General features: G+C 44.9%; 2 protein-coding genes across 2 annotated transcripts; both read right to left on the reverse strand.

The window, feature by feature from the left end:
* Positions 1-369: 369 nt before the first annotated feature.
* LOC142184834 (G-protein coupled receptor 4-like) lies at positions 370-1,425 on the reverse strand. Its single transcript, XM_075259934.1, has one exon. The coding sequence runs from the start codon at positions 1,402-1,404 to the stop codon at positions 370-372; it is 1,035 nt and encodes a 344-aa protein (XP_075116035.1). The 5' UTR covers positions 1,405-1,425.
* Positions 1,426-7,440: 6,015 nt separating this feature from the next.
* LOC142184308 (G-protein coupled receptor 4-like) lies at positions 7,441-8,478 on the reverse strand. Its single transcript, XM_075259091.1, has one exon. It carries the CDS (start codon positions 8,476-8,478, stop codon positions 7,441-7,443), a length of 1,038 nt encoding a protein of 345 aa, XP_075115192.1.
* Positions 8,479-17,708: the final 9,230 nt, after the last annotated feature.

A 17,708-nucleotide genomic window follows, 5' to 3' on the forward strand; every position in this document is an offset into this window, starting at 1 on the left:
GTTCCTGCTGATGTAAATGGTTTTCTAGGATGGATATAAAAAAAAGAGTAAAAGAAAATGTAATTTTATTTTAAAGAATATTCAGCTATTACAAGAGACATTGATATGTAAACGTGTATTTTCCCACAGGGCTAAGTGCAACGGGTTAAATAAAAGGAAGTTTCCAGAGTTTTCCATGAACTGCCTGGATTTGTAGTCTTATGAGGAATAAAAGGAGGGAAGGCATTAAACAAGTCTCTGGGGTTTCTTCTGTTATTGCTTTCCATGCGTACAGATGGTTTATAGACAGAGGAAATAGATACGGATAACTCGCCATCTTGGAGACCAATAGCTCAGGATGCAACGTATCACATCCACCGACCTTCCTGATCACACTGCAGTGTCCTGTTTCTTCTCCAGCAGATGGTCGTGTTCTATGTTCTGGACGACTGTGTTACCTCCACCATTCTTTGAAGTCCGCCGAGAGCTCCGTGCGTGGCGAAGGGATCGAAAGCCGGACCACACTGCTCGGACTTCCTTCAGGAGATCTTGCTTAATGCTTTCGCTGACAAAGATGTTGATGAAAGGGTCCAAGGCACTGCTAAGACTGGTCAAGGCGAAGGTGATGCGATACGCTGGACGTACCTTCATCTCTATATTGCAGGTGCAGATGTTACGGTCACTGACATAAGAGCGGATGAAGAGCACAATGTGATACGGAAGGAAGCAGATGACAAAAATGGCCGTCATGGTCAGCAAGAGTCCAATGATCTTCTGTTTTTGCTCTTTTTCCAAGCTTCGACTCCGGTGAACCACCCGAACGACAGAGCAGTAAGAGACCACTAGAAGTATCATGGGGATGAGGAAGACAACAAAGATACGGAAATAGTTGACTCGAGCCATCCACTGCTCCATCGGGTACTTCTCATAGCAAAGCTTGACATTCTGACTGGAGTTGAAGAGTTCATCCCGAGCAAGGAACACAGAATGGGACCCCAAGATAATCAGCCAGACCAAGGTACATGTTATCAAGGCGCCTCTCATAGTCCGCAGTGCCCTGGCGCGGAATGGGAATACCGTGCCTATGAACCGGTCAACGGCGATACAGCTGAGGAATGCGATGGTCGTGTACAGGTTGGCATTGAAGAAAAATCCTACAATCTTGCAACTGAGAGCCCCAAAAAGCCAGTCATCTTTGGCTGTGTAAGCGATCCATACTGGAAGTGTAAAGATATACAAGAGGTCTGAGGCACAGAGATTGGCAAGATAGACACCAAGTACATTACCCCGCTTGACATGCTGATAGATAACACCTACGGCTGCAACGTTACCAACCAGACCAAAGATGAAAACCAATCCATAGATCACGGGGAAGAGCGTGGCTTCGTAAGGGGCAAAATAGTCGCAGGTTATTCCACAGGCCATGGAAGAATCGTTCAGGACCCTCAGACACCTAATGGGAAATAAATACAGTCATGTAAATGTGTGTACAACAGGACATGTCAAAGAACAGAAGAATGGAGCGGCACGTAATGCTTACCATACCGGGCCTGGGGGGGTTAGGCTACATGTACACAATTGTGTGCGTTGTCAATGTAACGTGTGTCTAGCACACTGACCCAGTCTTTTCTAAGACCTTGTACACATAACGTCTACTATTACAGGTCCATGTGGGGGAACCTGGTGCTAGGAGGCAAAATTTAAGACTCTAGGCTCCTTCATTGAAATGTATGGTCCTGCGGAGGACACGGAGAGCACAAGAATACCACCCATGTGCAGTCTCTACCGTTTTTGCTCACAGACCCGCACACGCACATATTCGTGTCCATGTGTAGACATTGTAGGTTAGCCACCTAGGGCCCCATTAAAGAGCGAAGTGCGATTAGGACTAGAGATGAGCGAGTACTGTTCGGATCAGCCGATCCAAACAGCACGCACGCATTGAAATGAATGGAAGCACCTGGTACTTCTGCTTTGACGCCAGCCGCTTAACCCCCCGCGTGCCGGCTACGTCCATTCATTTCAATGCGTGCGTGCTGTTCGGATCGGCTGATCCGAACAGTACTCGCTCATCTCTAGTTAGGACTAATAATGTGACAGGTCTGGGGTCCTCCTCAGCACATTGGTCAGGGAACAGAACATGGTACAAGTGGAATAGACTGGGGTGACCGGCTAACCCTGAACTGAGAACTGGACCTGCGGAGGAGACTGAGGCAAGGGAACTGCAGGACAAGAAGAATTTATGCATGACTGCCATTAGTGGTGCAGGACGGACCTCACAGGCTTATAATGGGGTCAGTTGGGTTCCACTACGACCTTCATTGTTTGGATGGGCAAAGAGCCTCTGATGCAGGTGTGAACAGAACCTGGTGGACTAGGCTGCTGAACGATCAGGACGTCCCGCCATCAATCAGACGTGTTTTCTGACCAAGCTTCTATGGTTGACTTGGAATTTGTTGTCAACACAAAGAAAAAATTCCCAGAACCCCATTTTAGCTCGGAGACACATCCTGTCCTGCGGATCGGTGGATGTCCGGATCTCTCCGCTGATGAATACCCTTATTATGGAGTCATTCCATCTCAATGATAAATTCATTATGCTAGACTGGTCCTCGTAGTCAGCGGCTGCTCCATCGCTGTACACACAGTGTCCGTGTTTGGTTACAGGGAAATCCATACAGGCGGCAGATGTGCTACGATCAATGGCGGTCGCTGACCTGCACTTACACAACACCTCGCTCACAAACGACTTGTTAGATGTGAAAAGAAACATTTCCATTTCTGAATCAGAGAACCGTGAAGGAACCGAATGCGTTAGGTCATCGCTTAACCCTTAAGGACGCCGGGCAGTTTGTACGTTAACGCTCGGTGACCTTTTCAGATGGCTATGTGACGGCTTATTCTTGTACTTTCATTTGCCAGTGTTTGGGGTACATATATAATGTTCTGATCACCTTTTATTAACTTTTTGGTCTATGTAAAAAAGAAATCAAAATTCTAATATTCTTTGCACATTGTTGTTACGGCTGCCCTCACCTCCTACGTGGCCCCAGCCTCACCCGCGCACCCGTTCTCCTTCCATCTGCATGCGCAGCAGCACCGAGGCAGATCTAATGCATCTTTTAAAGTCTTTTTTTTTTTTTTTTTAAAGGATTTATCCATTTTTTAAATGGATCCCATCCATGCACAGCAGCCAGAGCCGGCCGTGGCACGTAACAGCGCCCCCCGCCAGTGCTTTACATACAAACTCCAACGGGCAGCCCCACTACCAATGTGTGTAGCTGGAATGCCGGCAAGAGGCTGTGTGTAGCCAGCCAGCAAGAGGCAGGGTGTAGGTGGCCGGCGTGGCAGCAGCGCCTGGAACATGTGGACTGCCGCCATGTTCATCACCGTGTCCTTGGTCAATCGCCACGCCCACATTTCGCTGCCACCGCTGGCTCCATAGCCCGCCCACACCCCGCCATGCACCAATAGGAGTTGCGTGGAAAGACCTGTGCTGGTGTAATGCCAGGTCCTACAGCGGAGCCGGAGTGAACTTTTGACGGTCGCGGTGGCGATTTGGGGTGAGTGACCCACATTTAGAGTAGCCTATCCTTCCTTCCTGGGCAATATGTCGGTGTGTGAAATTTCAAAAAAATCCATTCAGCCATTTGGCTGCGATTGAGGAACAAACATCCAAATACACAAACTTTCATAATATTAGTAGGATATGACTCGGTGGCTTCGTCCGGCAGGACGTTACGATTATGGAGATACCAGATTAGTAGGATATGACTCGGTGGCTTCGTCCGGCAGGACGTTACGAATATGGAGATACCAGATTTCTATCGGATTTATTATGTTTACTAATAAAACGTCACTTTTTGATAATGAAGGATTTTCCAGGGGTCTCTGTATTCGGACCCCCGAGAACCTTCATACTGTATTGTTAGTGGAGATTTGTCAGCGTTCACTGTAAGGGTTAAATAACACTAATTTTGTATAATTATTACTCACATGGGGACACCCAACATGTTTATCTGTTTTTAAAGAGAAACCTTCATGTCCTCAGAGATGAGGGTATTATATACCACTACAGTACAATGACCACTTTGCCGGTAGGCGCCCGGTGCTGGAGATAGTGTTGCAGTTCGTTTCGATGACATCAACACAGGTCCTTCAGCCTTTCTAGGATAGGATCATGCTAGGCAGTGGGTGGAGCTACACGCTATTTTGTGGGCGGAGCTATATAGGATGAAGCTGGACAGTGTGAAAGCTGAAAGAAAATTGAGTCTCATGGAAGATCAGGAGACTACAGAACATGCAGGCTGTGTGTGGGCAAGAGGAGGATATCGGGTGTAGAGTTTCAGTGAGTACGACAGGGAATGCGTTGCTCTGCCTCTGATGGGGGAGGGGGAGAACTTTGGCACATTTCAGCACCATCCTTCAGCCCTTTGTAACACAGAAGCTGCTCAGACAGTCACATAACAAAACCCCTGTAATCACAATTGCTCGATGTAGCAGAGCTTACGCAACGCAGTAACACACCTCTGTAGGCTCTCCATATGCAAACATGTACATACAGCTTGCATATACATGCAGTGATGTAGCAGAGCCAAGACGCGGGAGCAGGTTGATCGAACTTTGGCACATTTCAGCAACATCCATTCAGGCCTTTGTAACACAGAAGCTGCTCACACACTAACATAAGAACATAACTATAATCCAAAAGGCCAGATGTAGCAGAGCTTAAGCAGCGCTGTAGCACAGCTGAGTACGCTCTCCATATGCAGAGATGTACATACAACTGAGTTTGCTGCGCATATGCTGCGATGTAGCAGAGCCGAGACGCGGGAGCAGGCGGATCATCCACAGCAGCAATTGGTTAATTGCGGGCAGATGCTAGTATAATAATATATATATTTATTTATTATATATACACACACATACAGCCACTTTAAGTTCATGTAATGTCTGCGACGACTATCTTGGAAACCTTGTGATAGACACCATGTGACTCGCCATTGCAAGTAATTCAACATTTCACCCATGTTTTAAAGTTTCGTATCCACATTGGATGGATATAATGACGGCCTTGTGTGTTCCATGGACCATTGTCGAACATCCTGGGCGTATCGTCCATAGCAACCAATGACCACAGGTCTTTATATTCCCATTATGAAATTAATGCTGAGCTCCGATTTGTTGCCGTGGGTAACATCGCTCATACGGCCGCCATATGCCTCTGCGCTGCAGGGACGAGGTTGGCTAGGAGCGGCCCCGGGCCCAGTGACCCTGGAGGACCAATGCAAACTACGGATACGGTGGAAACCTGTGGTAGAAGAAGTCGCTGACTTAGTTTCCAGGCTGTAGCCACTGCACCTTCTCATGACCAATGTGGCGCTCAGAAGCCGCACTTGTACTCCGCCTGTGCACTCCTCTTATTCTCCTCTGGGGGCACTATAGAGATGTGGAGAGAGGATCCAGGAGGAGCACTGGCGGTGCGCACAGGCAGAGAAGAGTACAAGAGCGACGCCTCAGTCATCGGATGGTGCAGAACACAGTTCAGTGCAGGGGATGAGATACTGAAGATATTCAGGGGGGGGGCTACTATTTATAGTAACAGAGCCCCTCACATATAAGTAATGAAGTAATAGTATTACTTAGGGAATATTACAGTAATTTTAGTTTTTTTTTTTACTAGGACACCACAAACCACCAATTTCTAGAAAAAACTTTATTAAAATTTTGTCCATTGACATCAAAGAAGATCTTTACATACAGGGGTGTAGCTAGAGATCATCAAGGTAGTAAAAGGGAAATGCGGGGTTAATAATTTCATTATTTTTTTCCCCAAATACTGCAAGGGTCAAGCAAGGTCAATGAAAGGTCTCGCTATCTTTTTCCGACCATCAGCGCCACTCTTATCTATGGGATGCGCTTGGTATTGCAGCTGAGTCTTTACGCGGTGACACGAGCCACAGAAGAAGAAAAATCCTGTGTAATCTTAGCCTCGCCGCTGCATAACCCAACATAGAACATCCCTCTAAAATTAACCTGATAAAAAGGCTCAGTCACATTCCCACGTCCAGTCCTAGGACACCATCGCAGTAGTGGCTCACTCACAGTGTATTCACTAATAGTGCACTATAGAAGTTACTAATTCTTTACATTATAAGGTTCCTTAAAGGGGCTAGAAGTAAGAAAGATGGCTACCGTGTATCAGAAACAGCCCCCCCTTCCCCCCTTGTTCATGGGCTTTATCTGGTATTGCAGCTCAGCCCTATGCCCAGACTTACATTAGAGCACATGGTCATGGAGAAGAGCAGCTTCACCTGAGGAAGACAGCAGCCATGTTTTTCTAGATTCAAGGGGTTTTCTGGGACTTTAATCTTTATGGCCTATCCTTACCATAGCCAATGAGTAGCAGATGACTTAGCGTTCACTTCCCAATTCCCCCCTGAGCACCATGTTATCACCATTGGGTGCCAGGCATAGCGCCATACATTTTGTAGTGGCCGTGTCTGGTATTACATCTTACTCTGACTCACTAGAATAGAAGCTGCAGTACCGAACATGGCAACTACAAGATGTGAAGCGCTGTGCAATGACCGCCATGAGATGCGTTGGCCCCATCGGTGAGATGATCAGTCGGTTAGTGGGAACTGAAACCTAAGGATGGGCCGTCAATATCAAAGTCTGCATCAGGATAGTAGAGCAGGAAGAACACGACGGTAACAAAGTCAACACATTGGACCTGACACTGCCGGCACACCCTACACCTGAGATACATCACAATGATTTGTCTATTGTTCTCTGGTAGCAGCCATATAAAATGTTAATACTCCATGATAAATCCATCTGTATACGGGGCCCTGAGGTCTCCTGGACTGGACTGTCTGGGCCTTCACAACCTGATTTCCTTTATTTCTGCCTCAGATCTGATACAGATCAATAATTTCTAATATTTGATACAAAATCTAATCCAGAGGAAAGTAGAAACCCCGGCCCACCTCTCTCCGGCTACAGTCACATCTGCGCTGGTTCAGCAGAAACCCCAGAAGACAGTCCTGCACCCCGTCTTGTGTGTCTGGCAAGGTTTGGACAATTCTAGTGAACAGGACCGTTATGTGCAGATGTGAACCCGCCCTAATACTGCCACAAAAATAATACAAAAACACTGAGATCACAAATCCGTCTTGTCGGTCTGTGCTCCACGGCCTAGTGATCTCAGAAGAGGACAACTTGGCAGGTTGTCTTGAAGGGTTTCTATATCAAACACTGTATTCCAGGACATTCAGCCAAGGGTCGCCATAGATCACTCAAGTCATGGTCCGTAAATTTAGAATATAGCGAGGCCGGTGATGGAGCCCCTTCCCATTCATCTTATCTAGTCCTGTTTGATTGTTTTTGTTGGTGATTTCTCGCGCAAGCTACATATCTTGTCAAACCTACGATGGCTCCCGGTGAAAGTCCCTTTGTCTAGAGTCGAGTCTGCACTTTGGTTTGATGTGTGCACTGGAAACCATCATTGTTTTTCGCGGCTTCTTCACACACAAAGTTAAGGCACCGCCTCTTGAGGTTTTCGTTTCTTCCTCGATATAGCAAACAATGCCAGACGTTTCGGATTTCCGCCATCAAATCCCGCTTTACCCCTTCACTAACAAAGATATTAATGAAAGGGTCTAGAGCAGTACTGAGGCTCGTGAGGGCAAAGGTGATCCGATAGGCCGGTCTGACCCGCTGCTCAATCTCACAGTTACAGTGGTTAAGGTCGCTGACGTACGAGCGGATGAAGAGGACCACGTGGTACGGGAGGTAGCAGACGATGAAGATGGTGGTCATGGACAGAAGGAGGCCAGTGATTCTTCTTTTGTGCTCCACGTCCAGGCATGCTTGATGGATAGCGCGGATGATAGAGCAGTAAGAGAAGACGAGAAGAATCAACGGGATGAGAAATACCACAAAGATTCTAAAATAATTGAGACGCGCCATCCATTGCTCCATGGGATACTTCTCATAGCACAGCTCCACATTTTGACTAGAGGTAAAGAGATCATTACGGCTCAAGAAATAACCGTGGGATCCAAGGATAATAAACCACACCACCACACAAATCATCAACGCCTTCTTCATGCTCCGAAGCGTCCTGGAGCGAAGTGGAAAAACAGTGGCAATAAAGCGGTCTGTGGCTATACAACTGAGGAAGGAGATGGTGGTGTAGAGATTGGCATTGAAGAAAAAGCCCACTATCTTACAAGTGAGAGTCCCAAAAACCCAGTCCTCCTTGGCAGTGTAGACTATCCAGACTGGAAGGGTGAAGATGTACATGAGGTCCGAGGCACAAAGGTTGGCTAGGTAGACTCCCAAGATGTTGTTCTTCTTTATTAGATGGACGATGACTCCGATTGCCGTTAGGTTACCCAGCAGTCCCACGATAAAGACGCTACTGTAGATGATGGGGAACAGGATGGCTTCATATTTGTCTGGGAACGGGCACGATACAGTCTCGTTACACATTGTCGCACAGCGCGGCCTGTAGATCCTAGTGAATAATAGTATACAAGATCAGAGCTGTCCCACTAATCCTCCATGGATACTTACACAACATATATACATATACACACAGGCACCGCCATTATGGAGAACTACTAAAGCCAACTCCCACCCAAAAATAACACCAACATCTAACTCAAGTCACAAAGAGTAAACCAATACAAGAGAACCAATCACCCATTCCTTCCTTAAGAGTAGACTATAACACCATTTGGAGGTGCGACAATGATCCTCGGCATTACAATAAGAACACTACAATGGCATCCGTGGCCAAGACGTCAGCAGATGACACGATCGGCTTCTAGAACCCTATGGAGGTGCGACAATAAACCTCGGCATTACAATAAGAACACTACAATGGCATCCGTGGCCAAGACGTCAGCAGATGACACGATCGGCTTCTCGGACCCTATGGAGGTTCAGCCAGTCAATGAGTAGAACAGAGTTGCCATATGGCAAGAAGGCCACCTATCCCGATCTCCCAGTAGAACTCCCCGATAGATTGAGATTTCTTTTTATTTGCATGCTCTCGTCTTCATTTCACAAGATCCTTACATTCCTATTACAAAATATTCTCTGTGTCCTGCTAAAAACCTCTTCAAAAAAACTGAACAACCAACTGCAGACAGAAAAAAGTACCTGAATTTTAGGTTGGCTACAGTACACCCCCATATGCAATCCCTCATGTCACACTCAGAGGTTCATTCTCCTCATCCCATTAAAAAAACACTTGCACCCTTGGCTGATCTGAGCATGCTCACGGTTGCCCAAATTTTACATTTTTTTACCTACTCCGCAACAACTCCTCTAATCTCTGCTTTAAGGGGATGAGGTGTAGGGGATATGAGATATGGAGACCAAAAATAACAATAAAAAAAAAAAAAAAAAAAGCCCACATCTCTCCAGCCTACGTGCTTGGGGTAACGTAATCCTATTTCCATCTAGAGATTCTACAAGGTCTCGGCTATTTCACAAGTAAACACTAAGGAGAGCCCATTGTGATAGTTCACCCTCCTCGCCAGAGACCAGACAGTCCTTACAATGGCTTTATGGCTGCGTCTGGGTGAGAAGGAGTTAAATAAACACAGGACTCCTCGCTTCATCGAGTCCCAAATTATCTGGATTTTTCCAACCTGAACTGAAAAGCCCTCAAGTACCTCATTTCCTGAGTTGCTAGGCCCAGAGGGAAACCAGGGCTCTGTTTATAGTGATACCAGGAGGACAAGGAGCTTCTGCAGGACGGATCTAAAACGGCAACGCCACCCGAAATACATACACGAGGTCCTAGTCCACCCCCCTCCCGCTATAGCCCGGGCACAACTGATCCATACACACAACCCGAATGTTTGTCCATATGTCATCTTTTATTATCAGTTATAAGTAGGGTTGAGCGATCGGGATTGGAAAAGATCGGATTCCAATCGGTGATCAAGTAAATTTCACGATCGCGATCGGAATTCCGACAATGTTTTTCAGCGGGATTGAGATTGGAGGTTATCTCAAGATCGGCTCAGCCCTAAAAGTGACTTTTTCCCATAGAGAAGCATTGACTAGGGTTGAGGATCGGAAAAGATCGGATTCCGATCGGCGATCGAGCAAATTTCACAATCGAGATCAGCTGGAAAATGATCGGAAATCGGATTTTAAAATCGATCTTGAAATCTCAAGATCGGCTCAACCCAAGTTATAAGGGATCATTTCTATGACCTGTGGTATTTATGGATCTGTGCGCGGGTCATAGGACAGAGCTGCAATATATGGAGTAGGTTGTATATATGGGGTAGGGTGTATATATGGGGTAGGGTGTACATATGGAGTAGGTTGTAGCGCCGAGATCAGCAAAAAGCATGGACAGCCCACGGATGCCATCTGTTCTTCATTGACCCGCACAAGTCTACGCTCACACCACATCGGTATCCAACATTTGGCATATACTTCAGGGCACATTTCCAACAATATGTCAAATATATTCATAAAAGGTCGAATATAGAAAGGTCTATTCCCCATGACAATGGCAGAATGCCCTGGTGCTCTACCTTGTGACTTCCATAGGTCCAGACTGGGCATAAGGATCTGGTTTGCCCAATGGAACCTTCATTGGGCACTTTTTGGACACTTTTGAACAATGTGCCGAGCCCTATGTGAGTCCCCGACGCTGCAGCAACAAACGACTTCTTCTTACAGGTTCATGCAGACCCCTCTACTGAAACTACAAGATGGAGAGTGTGAGCCAAGATGTCTGAGAAGGGGACACATCTTATCTGGTTAACACAGTAGAAGGAACCGACGACAGAAGACGCTAAAGGGAAGAAGGAGCCAATGACAGAAGATGCTAGAGAGAAGAAGGACTCAATCACAGAAGACGCTAGAGGGTAGAAGGAGTCAACGACAGAGGACCCCAGAGAGTAGAAGGAGCTAATGACAGAGGACCCCAGGTGAAGACAAAGTCCCTCCCTAAATGAAAGGAGCCCCAGAGAGGAGACAAATTCCACACATTGGTCCCGGTCACAATATTATCGGCCATCACCAGGGGACTGGTTGCTACGACCACCCTTGGACTAGGAATTTGGTGACACCACAAAGAACAAGGCCTGTGGTCCTAGATTAATGATAGTCATGTGGAATGAAGGACAGCCTAGAGCCTTGTTCACACTGGGTTGTATAAACCTGTGGATTGAGTCTTTCAATGATTGTCGCAGGTCTGTAATAGGAGAGAATAATAACCCGGAGCTTTAGGTGGATTCTCATTCAACTTCCCCAATTCCAACCACAGCCCAGACATTGAGTCACGAGACCCAAACCCTTTCATGTCTGTACAAGAAAAACAGCAAACAATTCCCCGCCGTGTCCCGGAGATCGCTGCGGTGGCTTTAATGTCCCAAAGGTGGGGGCAGGTAAACACGACTGAATGTAGATCTATAGTCCTGGGACTGGGAACTGCGTGGGCCGATCTATAGGCCCTCCTGGTATCTGCACCACGCAATGTCTAGATATTCATTATAGTATACCAAGACCCAACATTCAATCTACGCCTCTCCCCTCCCCCTCTATAGCTCTCTATCTATCTATCTATCTATCTATCTATCTATCTATCTATCTATCTATATACATAGGTCAGGCGAGGACGTGATCCCAAATCAAACTATCTGAACACAGAATTAACTAAAATAATCATCCAATAAACCCAATAGACACACAATGCGCCATTTATAAAATACGGGTTTTCTTTAAGGTACCAAAACCATCACTGAGTTGGGTCAAAAATCATCAAAAACAGACAAAAACCTGTACTAACACAAAAAAAAAAAAAAAAAAGAAAAAAAAAAAGAAAAAATCTATTCATCCTGTATCGCAGCTGAGAAAGGGACTTGTGAACATAATCCAACTCTGCGCCCCTTATAGGACCCCCCCGGCTGTATAAGTGGCACCTCTGATGTTGGACTGATCCACTTCCTTGGGGCCCCCAAATAGAAACTAGGCACTCCACCCTTGTTCACACAGTGCAGGTTTTGATGCAGTATTCATCCGAGAGAGGAACAGCAGGAGACATAAGAGCCATCCCTGACCCATGTGAACAAGACTTTCATGCTGGAGAGGAGAAGCTTTGGGCTATAGTCACACTCTGCCTTGGTTTTGGACATAAAAACCCCAACAAAAACTTCCCATGTGACTCCAGTTGCCATCAGTATATACTGTGTACTGTGTATAAACCCCTGCTATATACAGATTACTGACTGCACAAGACTGCCATCCCCTCCACACTACTGAGGACTTGCATTCAGCACAGCAGTTGCAGTCATGCAGGCAACACACACATATATATATATATATATATATATATATATATATATATATATATATATATATACATACACACACACACACACATAAGCACACACATACATATGTACGTACATACATACATTCACACACAAATATACATAAGCACACACATACATACATGTACGCACACATACATACACAAATATACATAGACACACACATACATACATACATACACACATGCACCCCCTTACCCGGCTCCAGCACCTTCCTCCTTCAGGTCTCCTCTGCTCAGTCAGTTCCTACAATGTGTCTGAGCCTTGCCAGCTCCTCTCATCTGCACAGGGGGCAGGAGTGACACTCACTGGTGTAATGTCTGTCCTGTCACATCCTAGATTAACCCCCTCATGGCCGCTGCACACAATAGACAGAGATGTTTCCTGTATATACAGAGTCTGATACGTCTGAGACAAAGGCTAGAAGTATTGTCGGGGTGAGACCCGGACAGACATTTGTAGCTTTCGCCACAGACGGATCCTTCTCCTGTATTAACAAATAAACTATGGGTTTTGTCACCTTGTATACACTTCATTATGAGCGTCTGTGTATTCAGTGTACAGGGGCATCTGCCATTCAGGACTATTGGAAAGCTGGGTCATAGTGATCTACCTTGTGTGTAGTGATCATAGACCCCTGCTATGAGAGTTTCTCCCTTTAGTAAGAGCAGAGCTCCAGCCTAGGGGTAAATTCAGAGATTTTTACACAGATTTTCTGGCAGAAAACGTCTCATTCATTTCTATGGGAGAAAAAACTCAGTGTGACGCAATATAACAAATCCAAAGCCGCGGGAGCTTCAGCATCCAAAAGACTCCATGTCAACGTTCCCTTAAAAGGCGACATCTTTCTGCCTGATCAGCTAAAGACAGTATATATATATATATATATATATATATATATATATATATATATATATACATACCCTGAGAGTAGGGTCCTCAGGGGTTATACAGTCACTCAGGTGGGGGGTTGGGGTCTCTCGTAGATCGGGGTCCTTCCTGCCCCATTACTCACTCACTGCCATTCTCACCTATCATTGCTGCCAATAAACATCGAAACCCTTCTCAAGTATCTGCCATATAATGACACAGGGCAGGAGGTGGCGGGAAGCTTAACTAAGTGTCCTAGGGAGAACCAAACCGCCATCCCATACACACAGCACACGTCTCCGCCTGCGTCATACAATGCACATCTCCGCCATATCGTACACACAATGCACATCTGCACCATACCGTACACACAATGCACATCTCCGCCATACCGTACACACAATGCACATCTCCGTCATACCGTACACACAATGCACATCTGCGCCATACCGTACACACAATGCACATCTGCGCCATACTGTACACACAATGCACATCTGCGCCATACCGTACACACAATGCACATCTGCGCCATACCGTACACACAATGCACATCTGCGCCATACCGTACACACAATGCACATCTCCGCCATACCGTACACACAAGGCGCACACCTCCGCCATAGCTAGTATTTCACTATTACCTGACTTGTCTAAACCTGCCATATAGCCATTTATTTATTCACGTCTTGGAGGGGGGACAGTTAAAGCAAATATGTGAATAAGTCACCACTCAAGGACCTGCTCTTTGTCCTGCTGATGGTTTCCGCACTTGTATCAGACATCGACTTCCAATGGGGCTTATTATGTCAGAGTTGTACAGAAAGTTGGGAGAATCCGGCCCCCGCTCCCCGGTGATTACTTATTCTCTTATTTTATACATCTGAACCTGTCACAAAAAGCCACCAAATACTGACCGATAATATTCTAAGCAGAAATATAGAAGCTAAATGATACCGCCATATATTATCCAATAACTAACATAACACTGCTGTTTAGTATCCAACAGTGCTAACATAATACCGCCATATAGTATCCAATAGTACTAACATAATACCTCCATATACTCCTAACAGAATACCTTCATATATTACCCAATGGTACTAACATAATACTACCATATAGTATCCAATAGTACTAACATAATACCGCCATATAGTATCCAATAGAACTAACATAATACCTCCATATACTCCTAACAGAATACCTTCATATATTACCCAATGGTACTAACATAATACTACCATATAGTATCCAATAGTACTAACATAATACCGCCATATAGTATCCAATAGTACTAACATAATACCTCCATATACTCCTAACATAATACCTTCATATATTACCCAATGGTACTAACATAATACCGCCATATAGTCCTAACATAACACCTTCATATATTATCCAAAGGTAATAGTAATAAATATGGTAATGCTAATAATACCGCCATATAGTATCCAATAGTACTAACATAATACTGCTATATAGTACTACACATAACGGACAGTAACTGATGGCTGGTGGCTGATGGCTCTCAGTTACTGTCTCATATGTCCGTTGCCCATAGACCTCAATGTTAAAAGAAACCCCAGACACTGTTTTTCCCGCCATCTACACTGGAGAGATGAGGCCATTCATAGATTGTCAGCTCTTGTGACCAGGCCCCTCACTCCTCAGCAGTGATGTCCATGTAGAGGAGACATCGGCCGCCCTGTAATAATGGATTTACTGGTTTATTGTTTTACTGTAACAACAATGGAGTTAATTGCGTCGGGATCACAGCGGGAGGCGAGAGATCGGGGAAGGGGCGAAAGTCTGCCCCATATTATCCTCCTGCCAGGCCTATCTCTCAGGGTCTTTGTACGGGCGCTCACTACCCCCCATTGTCTGCTCTGCCCATTGTCATGGTGTATTCATTACATTATAGGAACAGAAACCCCTCCCTCCCGCCCCCTCCCCACACCTCTGCGTCCCCCCCTCACCCCCGGGCTATAGTGCTCGATTTATTATTAAGTTTTGAAATTTTTTAAATTGTGAATAAAACCTGATTGAGCGAAGCAGAAAGGGTGTAAAGCGGGTAAAGGGTTTGTTCGGGATTCGCTAAACATGGCGGCTTCCCTCATAGATGACCCCAAACACATCAGACACAACCAGGGGTTACCCAGGGACTCCCTTGCCTTCTTTTGGGATCTCCTCTCCCATTGTCACCTGTACTACTACCCCAATCATCTAGTCTGCCTGACCCCTTAGTAAAGGTAAGTACCAGGAGACGTGGAGGACGGGTCAGGTCCGGTGTTGGGTTCTGGTTCGAATCACAGGACACCGGGTCAGAACCAGCCCGAGAGGTTTGAGCCAAATAAAGAACCCGGGGGCAATAACAGCCCTGGAGAAGCCCTTTAAGGAGGGGGACATTTAATGACTAAATTATATCACTTATCCTAAACCCCTCCAGGTCTCCACGACAGCTGTGACCTCTCTCTTATAATATATATATATATATATATATATATATATATATATATAGTTAAAGGCAGACATATACACTGTACCGCCATATAGGGGTGTACATGGGCCCCATCACACACAATCCACAAATGGGATATGAAGCAGCAAAACTTAAAGTGTATCCGATACTCCCCGATGTGATACTGGTGTGCAGAGGAGAGTACTGTATATAACACTGTATAGAGAGCATGATACAGGTAGGGCATCACAGTATATACAGTACATTATACATCAGATGGCGGCCTATAAACCAGTTGCAGATTTTATTGCAGTTTTACAATCCCCTGTATATGAATATATGGTAAGTGTCGCTCCTTTCAATAGAAGCGATAAAATCTGCAAAATAAAGGCATTTTATGGAGTGGACAAAGAGTGCCATATAGAATATAAGAGTGGAGTGCCATATAGAATATAGAAGAGTGCCATATAGAATATAAGAGTGGAGTGCCATATAGAATATAAGAGCGCCATATAGAATATAGAAGAGCGCCATATAGAATAAGAGTGCCATATATATTATAGAAGAGTGCCATATACTGTATAATATAGAAGAGTGCCATATAGAATATAGAAGTGTGCCGAATATAATATAATATAATATAATATAATATAATATAATATAATATAATATAATATAATATAATATAATATAATATAATATAGAAGAGTGCCATATAGAATATAATATAGAAAGGGGACACCAGATTCAATCACAGCAAAATATTCGCCATATAGTTTGTGAACAATTGAATAAACTAATAGATCTCAATCTCTTTGGGTAAATCTGTTTGTTTCAGTTTCTTTCTATATATTGTATATATATATATATTATATGTATATACGTATTATATGTATATATGAACGGCTTTTAATATTCTCAAGCACTTAAGGCCAAAGTATCACAAGAACTCCTGATGAAGTGTCCTGAGCCCCATTACTGGGAGTAGCTGTGACTGTGGCCCCCCCTGCTGGAAAGAAACTAATTGTCTACAATCTATGGGGGGGGGGGGGGGGAGGGGTGTGTTGGAGTCTTTCCCAATACTAGAGGTGTCCTACACATAAGAGATATTTACACACATACAATATTGGGGACGTTCTCACTTGCGCCCGTGTCCGTCCTGTGTCATTCTGCCGGGTTTCCATCCTCAGCCCCGGAGAGACTGGACAGGAGACGTCTTCCAGCTGGTCCGTTTTAAAACCCATTCACAAAGTCCTGCATGTCCAACCTTTGTGTCCAGCAAAAAAAAAAAAAAAAAAAAAAAAAAAGGTTTCCCCACAAAGAGGCTCCATGAGGACCCGGCGGTTTGCTTTTAAAATCCATTCAAATGACTGACCACCGGGAAGACGTCCCCTGTCCAGTGTCTACGGGGTGGAGGATGGAAACCCGGCGGAATGGAACAGGGCGGACACGGGTGCAAGTGTGAGCGCCCCCATACATACACTATACATATAATATATATATATATATATATATATATATATATATATATATATATATATATATATATATATGCGCATCGCCATCCGCTTGCAATCTAAAAAACATCAATCAACAGACCCCAAGGCTGAGGCCACTAATCAGGGAAAAGTTTTGGAGCAAAATTTGCAACAAAAATCACAAGATGATTCAAAATGAACGTGAGATAAAGGAATCTTCTTATGCGCCTCCTTTTCTTAAGAATAGCAGGGAGAAAGTAAAGGGCTGAAGTGATTTCATTCTCCTCGTAGTGAATCGAGTATTCAGCCGGCACAACTCACATGAAAGAATATTTTTTTTATTTTTTGCCTAAAGCAACCTTAAGCTTTGTCTCCTCCTATACAAAAAACGTAAATAACGTCAGTTTTTCGGTGATGAGTGGCAGATACCACTGTGAGAGTGGACGGGGGACGAGCGGCAGATACCACTGTGAGAGTGGATGGGGGACGAGCAGCCGCTTTCTTATACAGTCATGGCCAAACGTTTTGAGAATGATACAAATA

This window comes from Leptodactylus fuscus, chromosome 11 (assembly GCF_031893055.1).
Source record: "Leptodactylus fuscus isolate aLepFus1 chromosome 11, aLepFus1.hap2, whole genome shotgun sequence".
Taxonomy (NCBI): domain Eukaryota; kingdom Metazoa; phylum Chordata; class Amphibia; order Anura; family Leptodactylidae; genus Leptodactylus; species Leptodactylus fuscus.